The sequence below is a fragment of the Ctenopharyngodon idella genome, chromosome 10 (assembly GCF_019924925.1).
Source record: "Ctenopharyngodon idella isolate HZGC_01 chromosome 10, HZGC01, whole genome shotgun sequence".
NCBI lineage: Eukaryota > Metazoa > Chordata > Actinopteri > Cypriniformes > Xenocyprididae > Ctenopharyngodon > Ctenopharyngodon idella.
The window spans coordinates 17,196,369-17,215,089 of record NC_067229.1 but is presented as its reverse complement, the minus strand read 5'-3'; the positions used below and the strand labels follow the sequence as shown (position 1 = coordinate 17,215,089).

The 18,721-nt window shown below is 38.3% G+C and overlaps 1 protein-coding gene across 1 annotated transcript; it reads right to left on the bottom strand.

The window, feature by feature from the left end:
* Nucleotides 1-274: 274 nt before the first annotated feature.
* On the bottom strand, nucleotides 275-10,137 carry si:dkey-286j15.3 (uncharacterized protein LOC100038796 homolog). The gene is made up of 4 exons (XM_051911508.1): nucleotides 9,827-10,137; nucleotides 4,305-4,468; nucleotides 3,814-3,879; nucleotides 275-2,124 (listed from the first exon to the last, which is right to left on the bottom strand). The coding sequence occupies exons 3-4, from the start codon at nucleotides 3,869-3,871 to the stop codon at nucleotides 1,580-1,582; spliced, it is 603 nt and encodes a 200-aa protein (XP_051767468.1). The 5' UTR covers nucleotides 3,872-3,879; nucleotides 4,305-4,468; nucleotides 9,827-10,137; the 3' UTR covers nucleotides 275-1,579.
* Nucleotides 10,138-18,721: the final 8,584 nt, after the last annotated feature.

Sequence of the window (18,721 nt, the reverse complement as noted above, 5' to 3'; positions counted from 1 at the left end):
ATGGATTCTTTTATTAGTTTCAATGTTACAATGTTCCTTGAGGTTCACTTATAATGTTAATAAAGTTTTTTGCACAGAAAAGGTAAAGTATATGCCATTGTAATGTTGAATGTAGTGATGAGATAAACAAAACTTCTTGAAACTATGAATCATTTGAACCAATTGCTTCGCAAAATGATTCACCTTTTCGAAGCTCTCGAAATGCCACACACTGGTGACACCTGCATGTCAAAACTGTGTCAATAAAACAAACTCAGCTCATACATACATAAAATACCTTTTACAAACCAATTGCAAATGTTTAATTGAAAGTGTAACCTATTTAATGCAATTAACAAATCATCTAATACCAGCAGTTAAATATAAAGTGATGCCAACATCAACAATGCCAAAAGTGTTAGATCGAGGATGCCAGGAATATCAGATCCAACCCCAAATGCCGTTATGTCTGTTACCTTACATCTGTTAAACACCAAGGCTGCATCTGAAATCACATACTTCTCTACTTTATAGCAGGCGAAAAACAGTATGTAAGTGAGTTTTACTGCATGTAATCTAGTTATCTATTTTATCTACTTACTATTTCATCTAGTGATAAGGTTCACAACATCATCCTGTGACGTTAAACCCTTGAAATGGAGACATTCTCTTATCTCTTAAGTATCCCTTGAAACTACATAATCATCGGCTGAAAATCATATACTGAGACACCAGCGTTATATATCTAGCCCTGTAAGCAGGTTATGTGTTAATGTGATTAAGTTGTCATAGTAACTAAGAAAAAAGAAAAAAAAAAACAGGAATAGCATACAGTGGTCCCAGAAGGTTTTTGAACACTTAAGTCACACTTAAAAATGTCTGAATTTCATTGCATTAAATACAAAATAACAAAAGTGCAATCAGAAAACAAGAGATGTTAGAGCTCTTCTTAGCACTAACTTAACTTTTCAGAGACACCTTTTCAGTCATTTTTTAACAATGGTCTTTAGGGCCCCGTTTACACCTGGTATTCATGAACATGAGTTTCCTAGTTAAAAATTGGACATGAATGCCCCCTCAAGTCGTATTTACCACTGGGAAGCTTGGGGATAATTTATATACCTGAGTTGGGAAGGCTATAATCGTTAAACATGCACACTAAAAACTCCTGGGTCAAAAATAACCCATAATTTTAACCCAACACAAATAACCCAGAAAAAGGGTTAAAGAAATAACCCAGGAGTTTTTAGAGTGTGGCAAAGTGGAAAATGATTGCTGCTGTGACTGGAATTCTTTATTAGTCTTTTCCACAAAAGCTACATCGTCTTGTCTTTAAACCGTGCATATTTACACACATGAATAACCATTTAAAGCATGTTGTAAGTTTTATACAAGGCAAAAATAAGTCTGTATTTGACCGAAATTCCCGAATTGTCAACAAGCTGACTATAGATAACGTGATTAATTTTTATATAGTTGTCAATGAATGGAACACTAAATATCATTTTGGCTTTAATAAGTTTTCCCAATAAATAGGCAAGAATAAACCTTGTGTCCTCCATGATTCCTGTTCTCTCCGACAATTTGTAGTGAACAGAAATTATTCATTCTGTTGTTCAACATCACACAAAGTCACTGAATTAGTATAAAGCACAAATCCAGCACAGAGGGGTTCAGTGAATGTGGTGTTGAATGTGTATAAATGTCTGAGTTCGTGTGTGTCAGAGATGCTGTAGAAGGACAGAATGCCGGCCGGCTCGTCCAGATACACTCCTACTCTGTTATAGGGAGGTGATGGGGGAGGTATGTGTTTTCCCACATTATCATGCCAGGCGATCAGTTTCTCCCCAAAGCAGCTCAGAATCCAGGATTTTTCATTGGCTCCAAACCTACACTCACTACCTTCTCCTTTCCTGCTGATTCCTTTATATGACACTACCATATCACCCAACCCACTCCATTCAGCCTCCCAGTAACAGCGTCCAGTCAGAGGCTCTTTACACAGAACCTGTGGAAGGCCGTCGAATCTCTCTGGATGATCAGGATGTGACATTGGTTCTGGATTACATATCAGCTTTTTGTTGCCCTCTACAATAGAGAGACGATTGTGTACCGTGTTTGGATCCAGTGTGAGATTACAGAAATCTGCACACAAGAAAACAGAACATTAAAAAAACACAAAATATGTTCAAGAATCAGATTGGCCTTGGATCTACTTTTCGGTTCCACATAAATATACAGGTGCATCTCAATAAATTAGAATATCATGAAAAAGTTTTTTTTTCTGTAATTTAATTGAAAAAGTAAAACTTAAATATATTCTAGATTTATTAGACATAAAGTAAAATATTTCCAGACTTTGTTTTCATTTTGATATAAAAAAAAATTTCAAGTTCTATTAAATTACCATTCTCAGGGTATAAATACTGGGTTTAGGTCAGTAATCCCAACAGCAGTCATGGGGAAGTCTTCTGACTTGACAGTTGTCTAGAAGACGATAATCAAGACCCTCTACAATGAGTGTAAGCCACAGAGGGTCATTACTGAAAGAGCTGGCTGTTCGCAGAGTGCTGTGCCAAAGCATATTCATAGAACGTTGACTGGAAGGAAAAAGTGTGGTAGGAAAAGGTGTACAAGTGAAAGGAATGACTGCAGGCTTGAGAAGATTGTCAGGCGAAGCCGATTTAAGAACTTAGGAGAGCTTCAAATAGAGTGGACTGAAGCTGGAGTCAGTGCATCAAGAGCCATCGACGCCTTCATGAAATGGGCTACAACTGTCACATTCCACGTACCAAGCCACTTCTGAACCAAAGACAACGTCAGAAGCGTCTTACCTGGGCTAAGGAGAAGAAGAACTGGACTGTTGCTCAGTGGTCCAAAGTCCTCTTTTCAGATGAAAGTAAATTTTGAATTTCATTTGGAAATCAAGGTCCCAGAGTCTGGAGGAAGAGTGAAGAGGCACAGAAACCATGTTGGATGAAGTCCAGTGTGAAGTTTCCACAGTCAGTGATGATTTGGGCTGCCATGTCATCTGCTGGTGTTGGTCCACTGTGTTTTCTGAAGTCCACAGTCAATGCAGCCATCTACCAGGAAATTTTAGAGCACTTCATGCTTCCTTCTGCTGACAAGCTTTATGGAGATGCTGATTTCATTTTCCAGCAGGATTTGGCACCTGCACACAGTGCCAAAGGTACCAAAAGCTGGTTCAATGACCATGGTGTTACTGTGCTAGATTGGCCAGCAAACTCGCCTGACCTGAACCTATTGTCAAGAGGAAGATGAGAGACACCAGACCCAACAGTGCAGATGACCTGAAGGCCGCTATCAAAGCAACCTGGGCTTCCATTACACCTGAGCAGTGCCACAGACTGATTGCCTCCATGCCACGCCGCATTGATGCAGTAATTCATGCAAAAGGAGGCCCAACCAAGTATTGAGTGCATAGAAATGAACATACTTTTCAGAAGCCTGACATTTCTGTTTAAAATATCCTTTTTTTTTATTGATCTTATGAAGTATTCTAATTTTTTGAGATAGTGAATTGGTGGGTTTTTGTTAAATGTCATCACAATTAAAAGAACCAAAGACTTAAAGTACTTAAGTCTGTGTGCACTGAATTTATTTAATACACGAGTTTCACAATTTGAGTTGAATTACTTAAATAAATGAACTTTTCCACGACATTCTAATTTATTGAGATGCATCTGTATATATATTTACAATCAAAACATTTTATTTTTGAAACTTTATTGTAAATAATGAGCTTATTCTAGACCTTGGTATTGTGTAAAATGGTGTCCTGTAAAGAAAAAGTGTGCGTGTGTGTAGACTTACATTTTTGTAGTTCTGATTTACTCATGGTCTCTCCACTAAGTTCCATGATCAAAGACATAATCCAGACTGTCAATGAAAAAAAAAAAAAGCATAATGTGCCATGTTCTATTCATCTGACTCGCAAAAAATGTTGAAGAAATAGAAATAAAAGTTTTAAAAATACAACACAATGAAGATACAATAAATACAATAAATAATTGTTAAATATTATAAATAATATTAGCTGTCCGTCCTTTACTATGCTATTTTTTTTGTAGTTTACTAAGCTCCGAAGGTATGAAGGCACCTATTGTATCTGTTAGATTTCTTGTATAATGACACATACAAATATCTGACCATATGTAAAGCCACAATACCAACTTTGACGACACAGTGTTTAATTATTTAAAAACTACAGGTTTTTTTTCTGAAAAGTAGCAGGTTTGGACATACAAGGTTTCCATCTGACAGTGACAATATATAGTTCTAAAATTTCACTATTTTAAAATTACCTCAGCTTCTCCAGTTGGCACTTTGAAATTTTCAGTGCTTCAGCTTCACTCCTGAATCTCTCCTGAAGTTATTGGTACTCACGTCCAGTTCCTTTAGACAGGAGTTTGATGATTGTGGAGCCACACTTTAACAACACTGATCAGTAAACTTACAGATGGACAATCTGAAATAGAACAGAATTATTACGCAACTGACCCTTATGCAAGCACCGCACCCCTTGGTTACTAAAACTTAACAAAACATTGGATACGAATCAAGAGCTTTCAGTGAGCAGCATGACTCATAAGGTGGTGCAATGTGTTCATAAGGTGGTACAAAATTTATTGGATATTATTCTTACTTGGGCTAAAATTAATTGTGACATTGTAAAGAATTTTGTCTGTTGTTTCTTCTTTTATGAAAGATAAATAAGTATGCTCTTGAATAAAACATGAATAAAACTATAGAGACTATAGAGAGGAAATAGTCTCATGATCGTAGGCAAATAACAGTAGTATCTTTTTATGTACTGTTGGTAATCAAAGTTATATTACTCTCTATATACTGTTGATAATCACAGTTGTGTACCCTCAGTTTTATGACATTCAGCTTCTCCAGTTGGCAGTTTGGACTAGAGATCGACCGATATGGGTTTTTCTATAACCAATGCCGATGCCGATGTTTAGAGGTCAGGGTCAGCCGATGGCTGATATGTGCTGCCGATTTTTAGGGCCGATATCTTGAAGTTTTCCCCTTCATTTGCATGCTAAAATGTCACACTAATAATAAGTGGATGCACAACATTTCTAAACTTAACATCATTTATTGAACACTGACTTGATTTACATAAAAGTTTTAGAGCATTTATCAAGCTGAATTTTGCTCCAAAAGTTTGTTGGAAAATAAACGTAAACTTAAATATACATTTAAATAAAATAAATACAACTTTATAAAAAAAAATAAAAAAAAACTTTGTCATGTTGCACAGCCTTGTATGCAAGGACAGTGCTAAACTCTTAGTGATTTCTGACATTCTTGACGGTTGACGTTAGACAGGTTTAATGAGGATAATAACTATGCGACTATATATATATATATATATATATATATATAGTCATTGGGCGGAACACATCACTTTATTAGGCTGATGTCCATTTCGCATTACACAGTTGATGGAAACACACGCAGATGCGCATATTCTTGAGCTGAATTTTCATTAATGCAAAGTTGGATGGAAACCCGGTTATTGTCCGCATCAAACCATGCTTCCGAACAAATGTCATATACTTCTGCGCAGTGGCGTAGCACAAATCCGCGGGGGTTTAACCAAGAAGGGGACCAATGGATATCACACAAGAAGCAACGTGCAAACTTTGCGGAAAAGTTATGCCGGTAAAAGCTTAACCTCGGTCAGTATTCAAAGTGAAAGTAAAAGTGACGGAGCTGCCTGACGCTGCATTAACGGAGCATTTTCTCTCAGAGACGAATTTCAACATAATATGCTGATAACGGTATATAACTTAATTTATTCCATTATTTCTCTTGTTGCCCGTACATATAGTGAAACAAATGAGAAGAACAGTATTTCGTGTTAAACAGCTTGTTTTTTTTTTTGTTGTTGTTGTTTTTGTTTTAAAGTTGGTGCTTGAAGTAGCTAGCCTAAAGCTGCTCTTAATTTTCATTTATGACTGCAGTGTTAGGAAATATTATAGACTGTTAATAATTATAATTATAGGTCCAATTCATTGTATAATAGACCTAAAAAAATGTTTAAAACATTTTCAAAGAGGAGCTGATAGCCTAATCTTTTATTATCCTCACAGCACGTCAGTTATGCGGTGATGCGCTGTGAAATTATTGCGGGGCAAATTTATTATAATATTAATTTAATAATAAAAGTAGCTTACCTAATAGTAATAATAATAGACTAGAAGAATGTAACAGGCTTACATTAATTGGAAATGCCAAATCCTCTTAATATTGCCAATATTTGTCGGAGTAGTAGCATTATGCCAGTTCCGACGGTTCTATGCTATCCGTTGTTTCTTTCACTAAGTGAAGCAACACTTCATAGTTTACTAGTAATATATAGTAAATATATGGCCATAGGACTTTGAAATATCAGAATTTAAGCATTAGGCTACCTTTATCTCCCAGTACTGTTGTTGAATCTTTCAAAAGTTTCAATTCAAATGCGGCAGCAGCACATTCCACCGCACCAATAACACAGGGCTGCCCGCGGACGTGCCTGGCTTTAAATCGGCGCTACTAAACACGGATATCGGCCGATGCCGATATATTAAAAAAAGACAAATATCGGCCCGATATATCGGCCGACCGATATATCGGTCGACCTCTAGTTTGGACTCCTCAATGAGTCCAAAGGTCTGAGTTTGATTATACATAACTGACCCTTATCTAAGCAACGCACCCTTTGATTACTGATGCTTTACAAAACATTGCATAAAAATCAAGCAGAGCTTTCGGTGAGCAGTGTGACTTTCAGCAAAATGAGTTTATTATTGAGGGTACGTTTACACGACAACGATATGTTTAAAATGGAGAAGTTTTTCCTTTGAGTTTTCCGCATACAGACAACACCATTGTCAAAACGCTGTATTCTGCTGGCAGGCCATTAGATGGCAATGAAACACTGAACATGTAATACGCACATGCATGACATAATCGTTTTCACAGATTCACATTTTTGTTGTTTACACAGAGACCGTTTTCGAAAACTTGCACTTTAAAACCCGTTTTCAAAAGTTTGCATACAGTTGAGTACACTTAGACGTTCTTAAGATTATCTTAAGAAGTACTAAAGAAGACTTTTTAGTATATTGCGTACAAAATTAGTGCACGAAAATAGAGCACTTTAAGTACATTATATGTACTTTTTTTCACCTGGGAAGAAACGTTTTGCGTTTGCGACAGATCAGATATCAGTAAGAGTGAACGTGCATATTTTAAAACAAAACCGTATTTACAAATAGTTTCAATTGATTAGGCCTTCTTCACAACTGCAGTAGAACTTATTTTACAATTTTTACTTTTATTTATTCCCTTAATCCTTTTAAGGGAATCCTTTAGTTCAGAGAGTCCTGTTAGTCGGATTTATAGGCTACAGCACGTGAATTCATCCATTTGTACCGAAATACATGTGGCTGGTGAACTGGGAGAAGAATAGAGTGAGCTTTATAGTTACTTATGCCAAGTTTACACTACAGGATTTTAAGCCAGAGCCCGATTTGCCAGTTAACAAGCTCGCCGACAGGTCGGGCTGTGATCGGGGGAAAATCAGCAAGTGATCGGTGCTCACCAATCTTTATGTGTGAACTACTCAACAACGCATCAAAGAGGCTCGCAGACACCAGACAAATATCTAGCATGCTAAATATCTGGAGCTGTCGGCCTACTTGACATCATGTGGTGTCACGTGTCGCGATGCAACAGCCAATGAAATACACGCTGATGTCTATGGAAGCTGCAATAACAGTCCATTCAAATAATATTTGCCGACGTTTATTCATATCAGATGCACATTGTGTAAGAAACTATAAAGCTCACTCACTCTATTGTTCTCCAACTTCACCTGCCACATGTATTTCAGGACAAATGGATGAATTCACGTTATATATATATTAAGATCAAGGTCATTATATAGGTTTTTAAATGACAAAGATAGTTTGGTGAGAAAAGCAATACAAAGCGTCGTCATGGAAACTATAAAGGGAAACGTTCTAAAATAACAGTCGCCTTAACTCTGGGAGGTCAGCCAGAATGTTTTAAACCTGTGTGAAAGGGTTATTTTAATTTTAATTAAATTTAATTCAAAATTTAATCTAATTTCCTCCCAACATCCATTTTCAAATAAAGTCGTTGGGTGACAGTTGTCGTCAGCTCGTGTATTGTGTAACCTCCTCGTTGCGGATCATTTACGTAGTGTCATGTAGTGTGAACACCACGACGATACTAAGACTCCACAGCAAGTCATGTAGTCTGAACAGCACAGCGATGTGCTGACGTTTAAAGTCCTGTAGTGTAAACTTGGCATTACACAATGTGTATCTGATGTGAATAATGTCGGCAAATTATAGGCTATTTGAATGGATTGTTATTGCTGCTTCCATAGACATTAGTGTATATTTCATTGGCTGTTGCGTCGCGACATGCGACACCACAGGATATCGAGTCGGCCGACAGCTCCAGATTTTTAGCATGCTAGATATTTGTCTGCCATCAGTGAGGTGTCGGCGATGCGTCAGCGAGCCTCTTTGATGCGTCGTTGAGTAGTTCACACACAAAGATTGCCCCCGATCACAGCCCGACCTGTCGGGCTTAAATCGGGCTTAAAATGTAATGTAAACTTGGCATAAGTAGCCTTGCTGCTCCAATTTTGATGTCTTCTGATTGTATAATCACAATTATTGAACATCAAAAGCTAAAGTTAAAGCTTAAGTCTCCCCCAGGAGCTCCCAAAGAAGTCTGCAGGTTCAGCCAAGCCCCATAGCATCAAATAAACTAAACTAAAACCAAACCTATTAGAAAAATGAACACTTGAACAAGATCAATGATTTTGGCACACTTGTAAAAACACACATTTTATTCAATTAATCTAACTAAAGTGCACAATAAATATTTTATTTTTGACGCTTTTTTTCACACAAAAGTGTGAAAACTGATGGTCGAATTGAATTTAGAGGAACAATGAGGTACGTCTTTATTTATTTATTTATTTTTATGTCGTCTTACGTTTGAATAACTAAACGAGTGCTATGCCTGACTATTTAAGTGACTATATTCTGATTATAAACTAAGTATTACACTACTGATGCTCAACACACCAGCAAATGACATCTCACCGGAAGTTTTCGAGCTGGCTTGTATTATTGTGGAAGTTCTAAGAACGCTCCGTGCATATAGCCCATTTGCGTACTTATGCACTATTCTACTACGTTTTTAAGTACAAATAGTGCGAGTAGTGTGTTCACACTGAAAATTCCAAAAAGAAAACGTGCAGATATATGAGATATAAAAACCACCATGTACGGCTATGATCAGCTGTTCGGCTGAGCTTTCGATGTTGTAACGGAAAGGCCGAAGCTGATAGGTTGGTTCTTGTCACATGGCCTGCGGTGCGCTTGCGGCATTCTGAAAAGTTGAGAATTTTTCATCTCGATGCGCCTGGAAAACGCACCGCATGGGCGTCGCTTCTATTATGAGCGCGGCTGCTGCGTGCCTACATTTGAAACGAATTTGAGCGCGCAAAAGACGTGATATGTGAACGGCCCCTGAGTCCTGTATCGACAACCTGCCATACAAGTCCTGTATCGTCCTGTATCGACAACCTGCCATACAAGTGGCTTGTGTACATTTCAGAAAACCCCTTGCTCACAAATATTACATGCAAAAAATATTGCATTGCCACGGCGGGCCAGACTAAACACCTATAAGGCCTACGTTGAACGTTCTTCACTAAACCGCATCCATTAGGCTTTTAGTCAAAAAGTGTGCATATTTGGAGAAATATTGTTATACTTACACTTTTCATATTTTCTTTAGGCAGAATCATCATTTCTATTCATTTCCCACTGAATTTCGCGATCTGATGAGCATTAGCGGCTTCCAGCGCTGTCTGTGCTTCTCTTCCGCGATCTGTGTTATGACTCAGAGGAAGATCATTCTCTCCCTGCACATATTCAACTCGTTACGTCTTCATAAACTTAATGCTCTCTGAATTATCGGGAGTACGAATTGCCCACGAACGCCCTCCTATTTAAACAAACGAAAAAAGAAAAAAAGAAAAACCTTGAATTTGAAAAATGCGATTAGCTCAGCGCTTCAGAAGTGGGTATTAAGTGGGCTTAAGTTGCTTTCGATTTCTGTCTGTGTACCAACCCAGAGAAACGTTTATAAACATGAAACATTAAACTACTAAACATACGATAACGACAGTAGGCTATATGATTATGTGATTTTTATGCGATTTGGGATATTTTTTTATAATAATAAACGATACATGAGAAATGCTAAGCAGGTGCTATTAGCTGCTTATAAAATGGTACAAATAGCATCAATAGCATACAGTCATCAGAGCTACATCAGTGCATACAGTCAACTGTACATTACAGGAAAGAATGAATATTATAACATACATAACGTTATTGATTAAGGCTTTAACATTGTTGGAGGTAGCCTAATGTATCCAAGTACTACTTCATATCTTTACAAAATATAATAAATAGGGGCTTTACAGACAAAAATTTGCACTTATGTTTAAAAAATTTAGCTAGTAAAATAAATAGATGAGAACAACATGAAAAAAAAAACCCCATCCTTGTACAACAAAGAAAAGCAGAGGTGTAAAGTACTTGAGTAAAAGTAATTAGTTACTGTACTTAGGTATCTTTTTGGCTACTTTGTTGCAATTTTTACTCTCTACTTGACTACATTTTAGAGCAAGTAAATGTACTTTTTACTCCACTACATTTGTGATGAGTTATGCAATTACAAATTACATTTTTCATGGCAGCTAACTTTTTCTGCAACAGTTTGTTTCTGATATAAAGAAGCAATATCGCCATCTAAGGGCATTGAAGGTACTATAACTTGTGCATTTTGCCTTTACTCACCCAAAACTTGTCAACAAGGATACTTTACATGAATGTGAGTGCATTAGCAGGTAGATGCTGATCGCAGATGTTGACTGCAGCTGGTGATGAGGCTCAAACCAGCACATACAGTAGACTTTCACTATTTAATTTTACTTAACATTTTTTTATCCGCTATATTGACAAGACCGTTTTGAAGGATATTGGTTTACTTATGGCTTTTCTGTGCACTTGAGCTGTAGACGTTTAAAAGGTTGCTGTGTTGACCTTGATTTATTGCAATATTGAGGTGTTCAGATTTATTTTGATCTTAGAAAATAAACTTGATTTCTCATCTTACAAATCAGTTGTTTCTTATTTTCACTGGCATGTCTCTCAGGACTAGTGCATCTCTGAGCCTACATTCAGCATGAGTAAAATACTTAAGTACTGTTAAAATCAGATACTTTAAGACTTTTACTCAAGTCGTATTGGAATTGGTTACTTGTAACTTGTAGTGGAGTCATTTTCGATGTAAGGTATCAGTACTTTTACTCAAGTATGGTTTTCAGGTACTCTTTACACCTCTGAAGAAAATCTGTTTAAGAGAGAAGCACGTATAAATAAAAATAATAATAATAATAAAAAAAATTTAAAAAAAATGGACACATTTCCAAAAAAGATAAGGGACAGACTCATCTACCATTCCAGAAAAGGAACAAAGAGGATCCTTCTCTGGAAACATTTTTTAAAATATATTTATTTTTTTTTATTTTTTTTTTATAAAGATTCACAGGGTAAACTCGATGTAGCAATTTAAAGGATACCTCTTTAACCTTGTTCGTAATTAAATAGGCCTATTTATTAGGTAAAGACCACACTCTTCCAGGGAAAATCAGGAAGATAATTACTCAAGTGAAAACCAATCAGGAAACCAATCAGGAAAAAATACAGATTTATTTTTTATAACAGATATCATGGCTATTCCAGATAAAATAATGGTGGGGACTGAAGTTGTGTTTATAAATTAAGTGCCTTAAATTAAGTGCATTCAACCAATTTATCTTAAATGTATTGTTTAAGGAATATAAGTCAAGAAAATGTAGACCCCCATAATCATAGCTGTTTATAACGACAGACTTTTTCATATAGTGTCTCGTGTTTCAAAGGAAGTAAAAAAGCCTTCTTATCGATCTCAGCGCAGATAGACTTGTCCACATACAAGGACAGAACAGGGTAGGTTACTCTCTAAATACCCTCAACTTTGGCAAGGAGTGCCCTTCCTCCTAAAGGTAAGTCCCTTTGGAGCCAGGAATTTATTTTTTTCTTAGCTTTAGCAACTACTGGATCAAAGTTTAACCTACTTCTGATATTGTCATCTTTGCAAATAGTTATACCCAAGTAACATACATGAGATTTAACAGGGATATCATGAAGGGAAGAGGAAGATCAAGACTTTATGGCAAGCAGCTTACATTTATCTAGATTCAAAGTTAAGCCAGAAGCTTTAGAAAACACTTTAATATGATCAATAGCAACAGGGATCATCTTTTAGAAAGAGAGTGGTGGTGTCGTCACCTAACTGGTTTATGAAAGTATGATTATGAACTATATTGACATTGTATACTAGAAAATGGTGTCTGCTTTGCAAAAGGTGTCCATAAAAGTTTATAAGAGTCAAAAGTTGTCATGTGCCCACCACTAGATGGCGGCCCAGGTCTATGAAATTAGATTCATGGTCTGTTTACCCATCATCGAATAACACCTCGGTATGGCACAAGTTTTTAGCACACTTGGTTTGGGCCTACAGTCCAACAGATGCTGCTAAATGCGATATTCCTATATAGCCTATTTTTATTATGCATTTGAGATTTACTTGCCCCATATCACCGAAATAATAGGCTGAAGGAATTGACTGACAGCTCCCCGCGTGACGTATCTCTTCCTACAGAGCTCTATGTGTTATGACTCACCGCGAATGAGTTTAATAGTCAGACGTGAGCAATAACAGCGCGGGGCGCGTGAATCTACATGCATATCAGTAATGCACGAGTCCTGTGAGTCATATACAGGCATTGAGCCTTCGCACGTGCGATTTTCTGGCCTAGACAAACTTTGAAGGACAAGACTGCTGATAAATGACCCAGAAGGTAGCTAAATTTGAAACAAATAAAGATAAATAAAATTATTTGCAGTGACTGACTTAAGAGGTCATGTGCTCATTGACGCAGAAAAAAATTTGTCTTGTTTGCTCTTTTTCTTTGAAGAGCTCATCTGGGATCAAGTAGACAGTAATTTTCTCAGTCCACAAGAAAGAATCGATACCGGCGCTGGCACTGATCCTGGACCAGTCACCAAAGTCAGCACTGACTCACCCAGCTGTGAGGTAGGCTAGAGGAGGCAGATGTGTGTGGTGATCAGAGGTGAAGATCTGGGCTCCTAAGCAACCACCTGTCTAAATTTTCATTTCTCAGTGGATTTCGGTTAAATGTTCTCAACTAAATTATTCATATTCTGGAGAGCATTTTTATTTGACCAAAAACATGCCTTTGTGAATAAGATCATGAATATTTTTGGTCTGTCTTTGCTCAGACTGTAAATTTTAAATGCATATATCTTGTTTATTTTGTCATAATAAGCTCATAAAAACATGTATAGATAACATTTCACCTCAATACCAAAAATAAAAGAAATATAAAATTACTTGTCAGTAAGGTTATTTTTAATAGAAAAATTTATACTTTTATTCAGCAAGGACACAGTAAATTGATCAAAAGTGACAGTAAAGACATTTATAATTTTTTTATTCATCAAATAATCATGAAAAAATGTAGCAGGGTTTCCACAAAAATAAAAAAAAAGGTTTCTTGATCAGCAAATCAGCATTTTAGAATGATTTCTGAAAGATGTGGCGCTGAAGACTGGAGTAATGTTGCTAAAAATTGCATTTTAAAAATATATATTAAAATAAATAAAAAAAAAAAAACAGTTATAATTCTAATAATATTTCACAATATTACAGTTTATCTAATAAACACAGCCTTGCTGAAATTAATAGACTTACCCAAATGTAATTTTTCCACATTACAGTAATAACAAGTAAAATATATTTTGTGAGATTCACCAATAAACTTTAAAGAGTTCAGTCACATATTCGTTATAGCCTCAAAGCTAACATATATGGACTTAAAAGCCCCAAAACTTTGGAAAAAAAAAAAAAAAAAAAAAATTGTTATTAAGCACAAATAGTTTTTGGTGACAGAAAGTGTACAAATACAGTACAAGGTACAATCTGTGGTGCTGTATCAGACTGCACACTGCTCTTGTAATGGAGGCCTCAGAGGTGAGTAATGGCAGTTCGTGTGTGTGTGTGTGTGTGTGTGTGTGTGTGTTTGTGAGTAATGCTGAAACAAACGGGTCACTTCCTGTTTGCTATGTAATGGGACAGATGGGTGACAATGACAAATCCCATTCTACAGATCCAAACAAACACATTCACACAAAGCTAGCTGCTAAAGGTGTTCCTCTCTCTACTTTCGGTCTAACAACGGTGTGCCGAGACTGGGTGTAGTTTTCAGTCACACTGTTTCTTCACACATTAGCAAGATGTCCCTGATGAACTGGAAAAACAGCAAGAGAAGCGAACGAGGTGTTTTCAGTTTTTTTTTTTTTTTTTTTTTCCAACATGAATGTGCTGACTGCTGTCTCGGTTTGTGACGTCAAAGGACACCTCCATTTATGTGTGAGGCTGGTTCGTGCGTTGAATGCAAAAATCTCACAGATACATTTCCTGTCCATCGTATGTCCATGTGATGAGCCTGACTGTGTTTGGTGAACATGACGTGTCGTGTTTGTGAAAAATAACCCTTTCTGGGATCCAATAACAGTACAGACACCATCCTTTAAAGGACAAAATAGATTATCAAAATGAGAAATCTTTGACGATTCAAAGAATAGAAAACTTCATCAATGTTGCTGGTTTTAAACAAAAATTTGGATTTAGTGACTCTGTCAAGTGGTGTAATCATGACCTTGATACTCAGCCATGAGGGACACATGACAATAAAATGGTTTCCTGATGTTACACCAAACTGACTGTGGTTTCGTAGTTTTTGTTTTAAATATTAATAATATTTTAAAATAAACCTGTTAATAAGAAATAATAATGAAATATATACTAAACTATTTAATCTACAAAGCATTTTTGCCTTTTAAAGGGATAGTTCACCCAAAAATGAAAATGATCCCATGATTTACTCACCCTCATGCCATCCTTGGTGTATATGACTACCTTCTTTTAGACAAACACAATCAGAGATATATTTAAAATAAAAATATCCTTAGTCCTCCAAGGTTTATAATGGTTGTGAATGGGGGGGGGGCTGCATTTTGAAGCCAAAAATAATGCATCCTTCCATAAAAAAAAAAGTAATCCATACGAATCCAGGGGGTTAATAAAGGCCTTCTGAGGCAAAGCGATGCATTTTTGTAAGAAAAGTATCCATATTTAAAACTTTATAAATTCAAATAACTAGCTTCCGGCAGACGACCGTATGCAGAATATAAATCTGATTGTGTTCGTCTAAAAAGAAGCCCTTGACGGTGAATAAATCATGGGATAATTTTCCATTTTTGGGTGAACTATCCCTTTAATGACACTTTTTTAATTTATTACAATCTCCTAACAGTTACACCACTTAGTCATTTTTAACTCCCCAATGAAAATAAATGTTTACTCAAAAATTGAAAACATGTCCATATATGAAATGCATACAGAGAATGAGAAGCTGATGTCACGCCGTGTTGAGTTCTGGGTAACTGTCTTGTTTAGACGCCATATTAAGAGGATCGCACTGCCTTTCTGCTAAGGAGTTTAAGGCAGTGTTTTGATTTTCTTTACCTTTGGAAGTATGACTCTCACTTGCTTGTGAATTAGTATAATTTGCAAAACTGTTCACAAGCTTCTAGGGATTTGATTTTGGTTGTCATTTGTTGAAGTAAATATAAAAAAAAGTGTGTCAGTGTCTGTCCATTGAATGTGTGTCCTACAATCTCTGATTCCCCTCTGCAAAAACAAAACAAAATGTACACAGGTATCAGTATTAATTTCAGTAGAAGTAGCAGAGGGCAATCCTCCTAAGATGGCGGAGCCGCCCCAGCTTGCAACGCAACTTGACGTAACTTCACATTTTCTGTTTGTTGAACGAAATCACTTGAGAACATTTTCCCCCCAAAAGGTACACAGTTAGACTTAACTAATATCTATGTAGGGCCTACTTTAATAACATTTAGGGACAGGGTTTACTCTAGGGAGGATCGTAGCTGCTGTTCCTTTATCGAGACGTTTCACAGAGAAGAGTGCTTCCCACTGTTTTCCAGCCATGACCAGTGTTGTTAATGCAGGGGAAGCGTGCCTAGTCCAATGGAGAGGGACGTTACGGAGACCACGCCCTGCTAAAAAGGAGGTAACGTGTGGTGGCTACACATATGGACTGACTGGTGGGGCAGTGCTACATATGGAAGATCTCTGTGGTAGGTCCTACCTTATCAGGGAGGAGCTACTACCGATGCAGAGATGGAGCATAGCAAAACCTCCCAGGGAAAATTCCTGCAGGTTCCCCACCCTCTTGAAGGAAACGAGCGTGGTCAGGAGCACTGTCTTTAGAGACAGGATTTTAAGCTCATATGACTCCAGCGGCTTGAAGGAAGCTCTCTGCGTTCACATCTCCTGGTTCAGAGCAGCTCCCTCCATCTCTGGGCCACCCGTCTCAGGGCCACTTCGTTGTGAGCTTTGAGGGTTTAATGATCTGGATGGGATGTTGCGCCTTCCTGTGGGAGGCTCGACGGGGTGGACAGGGATGAGTCCAGTTGCCCCGGAGCCAGTGCAGCCACAGGGGGACGCCCTCAGTGATGAGCAGGCTGTGGCGGCTTGGTGGCAGTGTTATACTGGGGCAGGATGTTTTATGGCCTCAGTCTGCTTTTGGACTGCCGAGAACTGCTGGGCAAAGAGGCTGAAGAGGCTGGCCTGGGATATGGGGATCATCTCAGCCAGGTCCAACCAGAGATGCCATTCCTGGACCACCTGAGTGGACATTATCGGGCCGAGGGCCCATGTCGTGACTTTCGTCGCCCAGAGGGTGAGGTCAGTCACCGTGCACAGCTCCTCTAACAACCACAGCTGAGAACTACCCTCATGCAGCTCTTTGAGAGCTTTTGCCTGATGGACCTGCAGGATGGCCATTGCATGCAGGATGGAGGCAGCCTGTCCAGCAGTGCTGTAAGCCTTAGCACCCAGGGCTGCTGTCACTGCAATTGCACACCCCACCTGTTGAAAGTCCATGGCGGGGCCCTGTCATTGAGGGTAGTGAGAGTGGAGGAGGCAGCAGAGTGGCTTCGGGCAGTCAAAGGTGACTTCCATGACTTCTGAACCTCCTCATGCACCTCCAGGAAGAAAGGCACCGAACCAATCATCCAACCGTGAGTGCTCGGGGCAAGGTGGAGGCTTCCACATGAGCCCGATGCCTGTGGAGGCCCAGGGAAGCATGGCCATAACCTCTGAATCCGATTCAGCATGAGCAATCATCCCAGAGGGGTGCAGCTCAGCTTCCTCATCCTCTCCAGAGGACAAAAGCCCACTCTCCGATGCAGTGATCGACACCTGATCCTCATCTGGAGCGGCGAATGAGACACAAGGAGCTCCACGTAGGGGACCCATGCCAACATTCGGCAACTCGGTGGCACATGGCATGCTAGAGAGGGAAGTCCATGGGGGCTGGCCTGGCGGAGAAGCTCCCACTGTAACCTTCAGGTCTCCCAAAGTGTTAAAGGGTTAGTTCACCCAAAAATGAAAATTCTGTCATTAATTACTCACCCTCGTGCCGTTTTACACCCGTAAGACCTTTGTTGATCTTCGGAACACAAATTAAGATATTTTTGTTTAAATCCAATGGCTCCGTGAGGCCTACATAGGGAGCAATGACATTTCCTCTCTCAAGATCCATTAATGTACTAAAAACATATTTAAATCAGTTCATGTGAGTACAGTGGTTCAATATTAATATTATAAAGCGACAAGAATATTTTTGGTGCGCCAAAAAAAACAAAATAACGACTTATTTAGTGATGGCCGATTTCAAAACAGGAAGCTTTGGAGCGTTATGAATCAGTGTGTCGAATCATAATTCGGATCGCGTGTCAAACCTGCCAAACTGCTGAAATCACGTGACTTTGGTGCTCCGAACTGCGGATTCGACACGCTGATTTATGATGCTCCGAAGCTTCCTGAAGCAGTGTTTTGAAATCGGCCATCACTAAATAATTCGTTATTTTGTTTTTTTTTGGTCGCACCAAAAATATTCTCGCCGCTTTATAATATTAATATTGAACCACTGTACTCACATGAACTGATTTAAATATGTTTTTAGTACCTTTATGGATCTTGAGAGAGGAAATGTCATTGCTCCCTATGTAGGCCTCACAGAGCCATCGGATTTAAACAAAAATATCTCAATTTGCGTTTCGAACATTAACGAAGGTCTTACGGGTGTAAAACGGCATGAAATAAATAAATGAAATAAATGACAGAATTTTCATTTTTGGGTGAACTAACCCTTTAACCAGACCAATGGCCCTGCTCTGAGAAGCGGCAGCAGGCTGGGTAACAGCAAAGGGGAATCGTGCCTCCGTGTTAAAGAAGGAGAGTCGATACTGCAATGGCAACATGGACTTGGTCTGGCAGTGAGAGCATGCACCATTCACGAACGTTCTCTCAGCATGCTGTTTGCATGCCAGGCATGAGAGACAGCGATAATGGCCGTCAGATAAAGTCAGGAAACCACCGCATCCAG